Source organism: Callithrix jacchus, chromosome 1, assembly GCF_049354715.1.
Source record: "Callithrix jacchus isolate 240 chromosome 1, calJac240_pri, whole genome shotgun sequence".
Lineage (NCBI taxonomy): Eukaryota > Metazoa > Chordata > Mammalia > Primates > Cebidae > Callithrix > Callithrix jacchus.
This window is the reverse complement of record NC_133502.1, coordinates 7,693,129-7,706,449: the sequence shown is the minus strand read 5'-3', so window position 1 is coordinate 7,706,449 and position 13,321 is coordinate 7,693,129. Positions and strand designations below refer to the sequence as shown.

Genomic DNA, 13,321 nt, shown 5'->3' with positions numbered 1-13,321 from the left:
GGCCAGGATGGCCTCCATCTATTGACCTTGTGATCGGCTCGCCTTAGCCTCCCAAAGTGCTGGGATTTCAGGTGTGAGCCACGGCACCTCGCTGGGAATTTCTTTGTAGCAGCATGAGAACAGACTAATACAATTAATTGGTACCAAGGTAGTGAGGTGCTGCTGTGAAAATATATCTGAAAACGTGGAAGTGACTTTGGAACTCGGTAACAAGCAGAGGTTGGAACAGTTTGGATAGCTCAGAAGAAGAAAGAATGATGTGAGAAAGTTTGGAACTTCCTAGAAACCTTTTGAATGGTTTTAACCAAATGGTGATAGTGACACGGACAATGAAGTCCAACCTGAGGTGGTCTCAGATGGAGATGAGAAACTTGTTGGAAACTGGAATAAAGGTAATTCTTTCTATGCTTTAGCAAAGAAACTGGTGGCATTTTGCACCTGCCCTAGAGATCTGTGGAACTTTGAACTTGAGAGAGATGATTTAGGGTATCTGGCAGAAGAAATTTCTAAGTGACAAAGCATTCAAGAGGAAGCAGAGCAAAAGAGTGCAGAAAGGAAAATGGAATTGGAGCCCCCACACAAAGTCCCCACTGGGGCACTGCCTAATGGAGCTGTGAAAAGAGGCATAATGTCCTCCAGATCCCAGGACTGGAGATTATCAACAGTTTGGACCCTATTCCTGAAAAGCTGCAGGCACTCAATGCCAGTCCATGAAAGCAGCTGGGGAGAGGCTGAGGGTGCGCACCTTGCCAAACCACAGGGGAGGACTTGTCCAAGGCTATGGGGAGCCCACCCCACCTCTTGCATCAGTGTGACCTGGTTGTGAGACAGAGTCAAAGGGGATCATTGGGAACTTTAAGTTTTAACTGCCCTACTGAATGTCAGACATGCATGAGGCCTGCGGCCCATTAGTTTTGGCAAATTTATCCCCTTTGGAATGGGTATATTTACCCAATGCCTGTACCACCACTGTATCCAGGAAGTAACTACTTGCTTTCTACTTTGCAGGCTTATAGGTGGAAGGGACTTGCCTTGTCTCAAATGAGACTTTCGATATGGACTTTTGGGTTAAGGCTAAAATTAGTTAAAACTTTTGGGGACTGTTGGAAAGGCATAACTGTGTTTTGAAATGTGAGGATTTAAGATTTGGAAGGGGCCAAGGACAGAATGAAATGGTTTGGCTGTGTCTCCACCCAAAATCTCATCTTGAATTATAATCCCATATTCCCCACATGTCAAAGGGGGGACCAGGTCAAAGTAATTGAATCATGGACGTGTTTTCCTGATGCTGTTTTCATGATAGTGAGTCTCACAGACTTGACGGTTTTTTAAGTGTCTGGCATTTCCTCTGCTTGTACTCATTCTCTCTCCTGCAGCTCTGTGAAGAGGTGACTTCTGTTGTGATTGTAAGTTTCCTGAGGCCTCCCCAGCAATGCAGAGCTGTGAGTCAATTAAACCTCTTTTCTTTATAAATTACCCAGTCTCAAGTATTTCTTCACAGCAGCCTGAGAACAAACCTAATATAATATATCTTTCGATATTGTAGTATATCAATAAATGCAGTTATATATGTTATCTTTTGGGAATGGCTTCCTTCAGTTAGTATAACATGCTTAAGGTTTGTCCACATTGTAGCAATACCATTGTTCTGATCTTCCTTATTGGTGAATAAGATTGCATTGTATGGGTATATCTCATTTTATTTACATAGTTATCAACTGGGGAACATTTGAGTTGTTTCTTTTCTGGATATTATAAACAACATTGCTATGAACAATCATGTACAAGTTTTTGTGTAGACACATATTTTCTTTCTCTTGTGTTTACACTTAGATATGGAATTGCTGGGTCATAATGGTTACCATTTTGAGAAACTGTCAGGTTTTTTTTCACAGTGGTTGTACAATTTTACATTCCCACAAGCAATGTTTGAGGGTTCCACTTTCTCTGCATCTCTACAGCACTCATGACCTGTCATTTTTATTATATATTAAAATTATATTGAGGCTTAAGATGTTAAGTGAAGTAACTATGGATATACATTTAGTGCCTATAAAAGCTGGAATTTAGCCACATGTCTTGTGCAAACTCAGAAGTCATGTTGTTTAGCACATTGCTATATTATAGCAAGATGTTTTATTGAGACTGAAGGAATGTCATTTTGTTTGTTTAAATTCTTTGAAATTACAGGATGAACCCTTAGGTCTAGTAATTGTCAAAAATATTATTTTTCTCACTTAACCCAGCTGTTTAAGGTAAAATGCTGAACATTTACCTTTTATATTTTATAATTCTTGACAATTTAAATCTCAGTGACTTCAATTTTCAAAAACAAATACAAATATATTGGGAGCTGGTTATAATTTAGAACCTCTTTTGTGAAATAAACCATATTTCAAAAGGTTTTAAGTAGAAATATATGAAAGTTTTAGCCTACAAATTACCAGAATTTGTCCTAGTGACCTAAATAAAAAATATGAAAGTTCTACATTTAACATTCTTTCAACATTTTATGAACAGAAAACCAGGTGGATAAACAGCTGAAGTCTTAATGGGAAATGATAACATGTTAGATCAGCAACATTAACATAAATAGTCACATTTTTATCCAACACAAAACAATTACATATGTTTTAATCAAACAGAAATTACCAACGGCCAACCCCAATCCCAGTACTTTCAAAAAACGTTCTCAAACTTTCCTTTCCAGTTGACTATACACTGATTGATATGGTTGTGTTATGCGGACAATTGATTTTTTAAAATGAAATGTCTATTAGTGAAGTCAGTGCATTATACTGCCCATTCCAGAAAGCAGCCTTCCATTGAATTTACTCAGACAAACTAATTGCTAAATTAGATGACCACTGAAAGTTATTGAGTGCATATCCAACTCTGTCTTCTGAACCAAAAGATAACTAACTATATCTGTTTTGATCACTACTGCATTGCTAATTCAAAATCAAGAACCGTTTGTCTCTCTGGAATATTAGTATCATAAGCCTGGGGCTGTGACAATGTCACATAATGGAGTTGCTGTGAAAGGAGTCAGAGTGTTGTGGCAATTCCCTGAACAACACAGAGTCTACAGACGTGAAACAAGTTCACAGTGTCAGCTGACATGCTATGGTCTAAGAATTCCCAATCAGCAATTGACCAATCAATTATGATTAACTCATTCTGTATGACTATCATTGGCTATTAACAATAGGAAAGAGTGTTTCTAAAATGTGTTTTGTAGCAAATGATTTAATGATAAAAGCTTGGACAGTTTTCAGAATTCAAAAATTCCAAGATACTAATATCTTTAAAAACTCCTGTCAGTGTGTGTTTGTGTGTGTGTATGTGTAAACATTACCTGTGTAACCATCCACTGCAATTTAAATTAGAGCCTTTTCTCAGTGTTTCACAGTTCTAAAGTGACTGTGTATTATATTGGTATCCTAGGAACAGAGTGAGAAAAAGCAGAGAGGTAATTTAGCACAGTCTTTTTCCACCAAAATAAGAGTGTCTCTCATCTTTGGCTGAATCTACTACATTGTGATTATTCGGATACATTTTATAGAATATCTACTTATTTTGTGGATTTAGGCAATGGTTATGATTACTGCTTTCCTCACATCTAAAAATCAAATTATATTATACATGAAGACATTTTGTAAAGAAGTTTTAATCTCTATAAAAATGAATATTTAATAGAAACTTAATATTCTTTTATATTATTTGAATTGTTAGGTTTAAGGAAATAAAATGTTTACTACTTTTAACAACACTGTAACATTTATTGGTTTTGCAATAAAATAAATTCAGAAAATTGCTGTGATGTTACTTTTTATGTTTCACATTGAAAGAGGTAAATTAATTTCTAAGCAATAGGACATTATAGTTCTCAATGAACAGTGCTCAGCAGTTAGGATTTTAACCCTGACATTATCTTCTTTGAAAAATGATAGATGTCATTTAATGTTTAAAGACAAATTGTTGCGCAACTGTGACTTTTTTGCTGACAACTTTGCCATAAACAAATATGACCAAGAAGTTTCAAAGTAGGTTTGCTAGGTGAGCAAATCTGAATTACAAAGGCGCTCACATTTCCTCAATCACATATACTAAGAGAGACCAAGTGTTGTTTCCAATCTATAATATTAAAGGGCAATTGAGACTGACTCAAACATCTAAAAATGTTAATGTTAACACTGAGGGACATGTCTCCCTTTAGGAAAATCTTCGCTGGCCATTGGGTGTATCACATTTATCACAGGTGATTTTCAAAGGGACAAATATTACTCATTTCAGAAACAGGCTGTGGAATGCAGGAAACTTCCAGAAAGGAACTCAGAATTTGTACCATGGCTGGCCTGGAGAAAAACAGCAGAATCAGATGGAAAAAGGAGGTACATGACTCCCCTCTTGTTGCCAAGGTTCCCATTATCAATTCAGAAGGATTTGAAGAGGGTGTGAAGGAACATTGAAGTTTCTGAGATATTCCTTAAGGACCAGGCTCTAATTTATGGGTTTCTATTTACATCGGATCCCAGCTTTTTATTGAGGGGGGTGTAGGAGGGGATGTGGGCAAGACATATATCTATATATGGCTTGCCCTAAATGATGAAATAAAATTAGGATTGTGTATGCTATGATCTCTCTCTAGGAAGCCTTGAAACTCTTCCTACCAATTGCTGTCTAAGTAAAATATTTATCTTTTTTTTTAGAGGAAGTCTCACTCTGTCGCCCAGGCTGGAGTATAGCAATGATGCACTCTCAGCTCACTATAACCTCTGCCTCCCACGTTCAAGTGATTCTCCTGCCTCAGCCTTCCGAGTAGCTGAGATTACAGGTATATGCCCAGCTAATTTTTTTATTTTTAGTAGAGACAGGTTTCATCATGTTGGTCAGGCTGGTCTTGAACCCCTGACCTCATGAACCACCCCCCTCAGCCTCCCAAAGTGCTGGGATTACAGGCCTGAGCCACTGTGCCCAGCTCTAACTGAAATATTCTTTTGGCTGTCCTTGGAATACTCTCAGGTGATACCCAGCTCAGGCTAACATTTCTACAGGACTGCTACCTTGGTCTCTGGAGAGCCCACTGCTGTTCCAAACCAATACATCTGAGGGTCACTGCCAAGCTTCCAAACAGACCCTTAACATGCAGAAAAAGCAGACACTTTCTATTAGCTATAGTTTTCCTTGAGAAAAATGTGGCACTATGTATCAAAATACAGTTATTAAAGAACATATTCTTGGTGACAATATGTAGAATGTATTGAAGAAAAAAATGCCAAAAACGTTTTATGTCTACTGACATTCCTATTAGTCTCTATTATCATGAAAAGCTGGTCACAACCTAAATATTCAACTTTAGGTGACTGGGTGAAGTAAAACTGTAATCTTTCCATATGATAGAATAATATGCCAGCATGAATAACCAGATAGCAGAATATTTAATGCCACGAAAAAGTATTTTTTTGTGTGGTCCGGTGAGCAGTTCAGATTGCAAAATTAAATGTACCCTATGATCTTATTTTTTTCAAGTATTGATGTCTTTATATGTATAATTAAGTATAGAAAAAAGCCTAGATGCCTTCTCTTGTAAGTCTTTTTCAGTTTTAAAATGGTGTCAGTATTTATTTTTTACTTTTTCCATCAGATTTTCTAGAATAATAAAATTCAATTTCCTCTGATGAGCATTCATTATTCTTTTTTCTTCTTCTTTTTTTTTTTTTTTTTTGAGACAGAATCTCACTCTGTCTCCTGGAGCTGGAGTCTAGTGACCTGATCTCGGCTCACTGCAGCCTCCTCCTCCTGAGTCATTATTCTTACAGTAAGAAAAAGTTAATGTTATTAAATATCTTCTCTGTCCTAGATCAACTGTCTAAGTATATACAAGTTGCCAAATACATTTAATGAATGTTTCATCTATGCATAGATTTTTGCATTACAATTTTTTGTATGATTCCATTGTCTTATATTCTTCACTAATAGTTTTGGTGTGAATTTATACTCTAAAGGAAATGTAATAACCTCACACAACCTCAGGGCTTAAGTGGCTTGAGTACTATTCACACGCTGATGCTTACAGACATGCGCCTCCGGTTGTGTGGTCTCCACTGAGCTCTAATAAATGTTTATTAGATACCCAAGAGGCCGAGAAAAGTATTTTGGGTGAGTGTATGCAGGCAATTTTTGATATTATGGCTGACTTACTTCCATATTCTTTAATATAGGTGCATCCCTATGGTAAGAGATGGCATTTTTATCATGAAAAGGTGGAAAGTGAATTTAATATCTATTATAATTAAAAATAAATTTTATACAACCATTAAGAAGTGATCATCTAAATCTACACATCAGAATCTGAAATCTATTCCTACGCCGACATTTTCTACGGTCCTACGCCTAAATGAACAAGTTCTCACTTACAGAAGTCTGTTCTCTGAATCCTTTCAGAGCTGCCATTGTGGTGGGTGCTGTTAGCCATCCCTTGATACTGACAGTACAATGGCCATCCCTGAGAGGGCACGCGTACATGATCAGTAGTCAAAATTTCAGCAATGTAAAACATTTCTCTTCATCTCCAGGAGAGCAGTTTATGAAAGAGCATATTCTTAGACATTAAAGGCGAATGTTTCAGTGACACCTGTGCAAGTTATGACTTTCTGCTATTCTCTATAAAAATCTAACTTTTAATCATATAATTCTAGTAGACCTTAAAAGGATAGACCTCAAAGGAAGCATTGTATTTGATATTCTCTCGCAACTCTAGAATGAAAGCAGGAATAATTGGAGATCTGCACACTCCTATAAAGATTAAAGAATGGGACTCAAGTTCACACAGGAGCTAAAAAAGAAAGGGAGGAGGATTTCCCTTTGCCACCTTCAAAAGACTATAGCTTTGAAACCTACAAAACAAGAAATGATTGGAGGTGGGCGGGGATTGCTGAATAGGCAATAAACATGTGAACCCTCCTCTTAAGGGTTTTTATAATCCTTTCTGTTTTTTTTTTTTTTGAGATGGAGTTTTGCTCTTGTTACCCAGGCTGGAGTGCAATGGTGCGATCTCGGCTCACCACCACCTCCGCCTCCTGGGTTCAGGCAATTCTCCTGCTTCAGCCTCCTGAGTAGCTGGGATTACAGGCATGCACCACCATGCCCAGTTAATTTTTTGTATTTTTAGTAGAGACGGGGTTTCACCATGTTGACCAGGATGGTCGCGATCTCTTATAATCCTTTCTATCTTGGGTATCTCTGTATTCCTTTGTGAATGAGTTTTCTTATAACTATGCACTCTTTATGGAAGAGCTCCATCCTTATCATCTGTAACAGGATTTCCGTTTTCATTATGTATACATCTCACCAAAACAATCTGAACAAATGCCCAGTTAATATGTATATTTATGTATTTATAAATTATAAGTGCTATTACACTAATATATTACATATTTTATATACCTTAGTACAACCATAGAAATATAAAAGAATGAGAAGGAATAAATATACACTTAAGGTCTATTTTTACTTCCTGCACCCTCTGTGGAATGCTTACCCCACTTAAGAAAACACCAAGAGTTCACTGTGTTCTCACAGTGAAATTGTACTCACTCCTCAATGAGAGGAGCTGATTAATATTAAAGCTTTTTTGGTTTTCTAATCAAGTATGCACTTGAATTTTCAAATAATCTAGATGTACATATTATACTCCAGTGGATGATATTGTGAAGTACCATCTGGACCAGCTCAGAGGTCCAGAGGCTGGGAGGTTTAACCTATCAGTAGTCATGATATCACTTTTCTCTTAAACTTTTCCATTAGAATTTATTTTTGCTTTAGCCAGCCATGCTGAGCTCTGTTTTCTATACATATCAATGGTAGAGTAAGCATTGCTGCCTCGCAGAGGGAAGAAATCCATGGTATTAGACACCAACCCCCATGTCCTTCTTACATATTCTTTCCCTGAGATATAGGGACTCCTGTGAAATTGGAAACATAAGAACTGGCTCTGCATAAACTTAAGCTTTGTCTTTGCAAAACATTACGAGAAGCCTACTACTGACTCTGGAATATTTTGTATGCAATAAAAACTCTGTACTATTTAGGTATTGTTTCTGACCCACAATACTAGAAATAAGTATTAACTACCCATACAAAGTTTTGCTTAGTAGAAATGAAAATATATTCAAATATAAATTTTTGTAAAATGACTAATAACTAAAAAAAAATAGGCTTTCTTACCCCAAACATCAATAGATGCAGAATGGAGGGCAATATTTACAACATGCAATGTAATGTTGGGTTCTAATTAAGACTATTTCAATGAAATATTATTTTGATAATTATGTTTATCCTTCATATGCCATGTATTAAAAACAGCAATACACACTCACTTGATGAAAAATATGATTGATGATATAACAGAATTATTTCATAAAAACCATTAGGTAGATTATAAGATAACATATAAAAGGTGATATGGGAAATAAATATTAGAAATACATATCATTGATCTATGACCTAACTTGTATTGAAATGCTGTAAAAACCTTCATAGCAACTTTCAGAGAATTACCTGAAAGATAACTCTGGCATCTTCTATGGTCTTATATGCATTTTCCTTAACGTTCACAGTGATTCCCATGTTCAAACTTATTCATTGAAGACAAAGCATATCCTGAGATTCTCATTACTGAAATGCTGAGTCTGAGGCTTGCTTTGCACAGACACAGATTGTCCAACATTAAAATATCACTGCATACTGAATGCATGCAAATGTTATTAAACTAAATATTGCCAAAAGTCCTGATATAAATAATGTATTACGATATTAAATTTGAGGTAGGATTATCTGATAAGATTAACAAATTTGTCAACTACAACGGAGAGTATGCATTTATTATTTAGTATTGAGTATTCCAGCACACACAGGATCAGGACTTACCTGAATGACGTGCTTCAGTTTATCAATAATCTGATTGATCACGGGGTCGGTTCCTTTGACTTTGACTTCAGGATTTCCAGACTGGGCTTTGACTCCATTTCCAACCACACGCAGACTATAAATAGCAAAGGGAAATGTGAGAGACAGATGACTTAGGGCCTGATCAGAGTACTACCTGCCACAGCTATCTGAACACATTTGAGCTCACAATTTCCTCCTTTAGAGAATACACCGATGTCTTTTTTCTTGGAACAGAAACTAGCACAGCTGTAATCTCTGTCCAGGTAAAATCCTAAAATGCTTATTGTGCCATTAGATCATTGTAAAAATATGGACCCAACCAAAAATTACTTGTTTTTTAATACATAACAATAGGCTACATGGAGTTGATATACATCTCACTTTGTTACCAGTTCTTGCTGAATTATATATATGTCTGCACCAATATTGTCTGAGTCAGCTTACTTTATGCAATACCAATCTTATTTTTTAAATTTTAAGCTACCACATATATATATTACATATATGTATATATTATTATATATAATGTAGATATATAATTATTTATATTATATTTCCTAATTAAGTCCTTCAAGTAATAAGTGATTAAACATTTCAATAATGACACTACCAATTGGACATGAAAAAAATAATATTATTAATAAACCTCTTGATTTTTTAAATATCCTTGAACCCATTTCTTTTTGTAGGCATAGAGGGGCTTAGATTTAAGAATTCCAGTATCCATTAGGGATTTGGTGGCATACAGCAATAACAAATAATAGAAGAAAAACAATTATAACTATGTCGTTAATGTGTAATATTATTTTAGAAAAATAACATTATATATATAATTTTCTTAAATTCTCTGTGACACTGTCATGTTATTCTTTACTCTCCCAACATTCCAAGCAGATCGCACATGTGGCACATACATATATATATATATACACACACATACACACACACTATATATATAACTGTATAAGTCAATATCATAAAACATAAGTGTGCAAATTAAAATCACCAAATTTATAAGCTACTAAAATCTGCAAAATATTTTCTAAGTAGAGGAAACAATCCGCTTTCACCTAGGTTCACCTAAACAAAGATCTGATAAATAGTGTGGTATGTAAAAGGATCATTTCACAGGTGGTGAGAGCCATCTGAAATTTCACTACCTTCCCCAAATTACAATCCTATAATGTCAACTTAGAATTAATGAAAATGCTGAAATTTATTAGTCACAAAGATGTCTTAAGTGCATGCTATGTTCCAAGTCCTGTACTAGGTGATTAGGATTATAAGAAGGTGTAAGACTCAATTTTTGTCCTCATAATGCTCATGATTTACCCAGGAATATGTTAATTAACTCATTCGTTTGTATGTTTATTCATTATGGTTTACTACACGTAAAATAAACCACAGATTTCAGTAATACAAATACCCTTATTTGCCTGGCAGAATAGTGTAATATAAACACAACTGAACAGTGGAAATACAACAATATTAAAGTAGCTGGAAGAAACGGCACGTTCCAAGTATGAGGAAAGATAAGACAAGTAGTAGACACTCTGGATATGGAGAAGTCAATTTGAACTCAGACGCTAGGGAAAAATTAAAGGAGAAGTTACAACTTGAGGCAGCCTTAAATGTATTGAGGTAAGAAGAGGACACCTATTATATAGTTAATGAGAACTTCACGGCAAAGGATGTCATCCCAGCGAGGAAAATGGCCAAGCTCCATGAACAAGGCAGTCAGGGAGAACAGTTCTCTATTTACAAAGCAGAGAGTACAAATGGTAGAAAGCAGAGGATAGAGGACCACATCCTAAAGATTCCATCCTGAAATATTTAAGACTCTCCATTGAGTGACATTATAGACTCAGGAGACCCAGAAAGGGGAAGTGGGCGGGGCGGGGGGGTGGTGAGGGATAAAAAACTATGTATTTGTACAATGTACACTACTCAGGTGGCAGGTGCAATGAAATCTCAGACATCACAACTATACAAGTCATCCATGTTTTCACAACCACTTGATCTCCAAAGCTATTGAAATTCAAAGGACATTTAAGAGATTAAAATGAAACACTACCATCTGATTAATTTGTTTGCTCATTAAATATCATAATACTTTTCAGCAAAAATATTCTCATTTCAATGTAACTCTCCTTCCCCGTATTTGAGCAGAGTATTGCACTACCTCTAAACACCCTCTGAATTATCTATAGTAATTTTGAAAAAAACAAAAGATGGTTCTATGTTTGAGAATATGGCTGTATGAGAGGGGTTTGAAGAAATATCCAGTTCTTCCCAAAATGATGTACTTCCAGTGACCAGTTTTAAGATGTGGATGGAACTTTCCTAATAAGTCCTTCAAGTAATAATAAGTGATTAACCTTTTTCCTAATGATAGTATCAGTTGGGCATGATAAAAATAATATTAATAAACCTTTTGATTTAAAAATTAACCTTGAACCCACTTCTTTTTGCAGGCATGTGGGGGCTTAGCATTAAGTATTCCAATATTCATTAGGGATTTAGTGGTATACATCTATAACAAATAGTAGAAGGGAAATAATTATACCTATGTTGTTAATGTGTAACAGGATTACATTATTCTTTATTGTAGAATAATAAAATTGTATATACATATACATATATATACACACACACACAGAGAGAGAGAGAGAGAGAAACCATCTCTTAAATTATCCGTAGCACTGTTATGTTATTCTTTACTCTCCCAATATCCCAAGTAATTTGCACATGTGATTCCTTTACTGTGTTGAATATTCATAATGATAATAAATAATATTAATAAATTGGTAAGTGCATAACTATGATTTATGCATTGCTTTACTCATGAGTTTGTCAATTCATGATAACCATCTTTTGGTGACCATGAATATGAAGCGCACAGACCTCAAAGTACAGGAAGCGTAACTGACTAAGGCCACTTGCTGCTTTGCTCTAAAATCTGTTTCTGCATCTGCTGCTCAGTAAATGAGAGCAGCAGGAGCCAATGCAGATCCCTCACTGGGAGACACAGGGCTTCTCTGAGGACCAGTCTTGGCTCAGGCTTCCCTGAAGCCTTCTCTTATGCTTCCACTCAACCTTACTTTCTGCTTTCCTTCACTCTGGATCAGACCCGCCTCACAGCTGAGAGCTCTTCCAGGCTTACTCAGCTTCCTCTCCATTTTCTCCCTCTCTTTCTTTTTTTATGACGGAGTTTCACTCTTGTTACCCAGGCTGGAGTGCAATGACGCGATCTCGGCTCACCGCAACCTCCGCCTCCTGGGTTCAGGCAATTCTCCTGCCTCAGCCTCCTGAGTAGCTGGGATTACAGGCACGTGCCACCATGCCCAGCTAATTTTTTGTATTTTTAGTAGAGACGGGGTTTCACCATGTTGACCAGGATGGTCTCGATCTCTTGACCTTGTGATCCACCCGCCTCAGCCTCCCAAAGTGCTGGGATTACAGACGTGAGCCACCGCGCCCGGCCTCCATTTTCTCTCATAGAGATTTCTCTTAACAAAATCCTCTTGTGTTTAACTTCTTTTCAACGTCTACCTCTTCGAGGACTTGGACTAACTCACCATATAATATTTGTATTATACTCAGGAGGCTGAGGCAGGAGAATTGTCTGAACCCAGGAGGCGGAGGTAGCGGTGAGCCAAGATTGCGCCATTGCACTCCAGCCTGGGTAACGAGAGCGAAACTCCATCTCAAAATAATGATAATAATAATAATAACATTTGTATTCTAATTACTCCCATTGTACAAGTCGAGACTCTGAGATCTGGATAGCCTAAGTAATTTAAGTCACTCAAGTAAGCGCATACCATATACATAGAGTGTGCTGCAGGAAGTTAAACCCAGGGAACACATGCTCCAAAATACAACCACCGGTAAGTATCAACCCTGAAACCAACTAATAAACGATAAAGATACAATTAGCTTGGTAAAAAATGTTATTTTTTTCTCTAATTACATTTTCTAAGGTTTCACTGTTTATAATTAAGAAGAGAGCCAGGCGCCGTGGCTCACGCCTGTATTCGCAGCACTTTAGGAGGCCGAGGTGGGTAGATCAGAAGTCAAGAGATGGAGACCATCCTGGTCAACATGGTGAAACCCCATCTCTACTAAAAATACAAAAAATTAGCTAGGCACGGTGGCACATCCCTATAGTCCCAGCTACGTGGGAGGTTGAGGCAGGAGAACTGCTTGAACCCAGGAGGTGGAGATTGCAGTGAGCTGAGATAGCGCCATTGCACCAAAGCCTGAGTAACAAGAGTGAAACTCCTTCTCAAAAAAAAAAAAAAGAGCTACGGAGCATCCAACAAGATGGCTGAATAGGAACAGCTCAGGTCCACGGTTCCCAGTGAAA

General features: G+C 36.8%; 1 protein-coding gene across 4 annotated transcripts in view; it reads right to left on the bottom strand.

Moving 5' to 3' along the window:
- Positions 1–13,321, bottom strand: part of GPC5 (glypican 5) — a 1,444,351-nt gene that overhangs the window by 924,639 nt on the left and 506,391 nt on the right. For all 4 annotated transcript variants that reach the window (XM_078365958.1, XM_035275332.3, XM_035275343.3 and 1 more), the window contains one exon: positions 8,932–9,052. In XM_078365958.1, the coding sequence (XP_078222084.1) occupies positions 8,932–9,052 (121 nt within the window). The remainder of the gene's footprint in view (positions 1–8,931; positions 9,053–13,321) is intronic.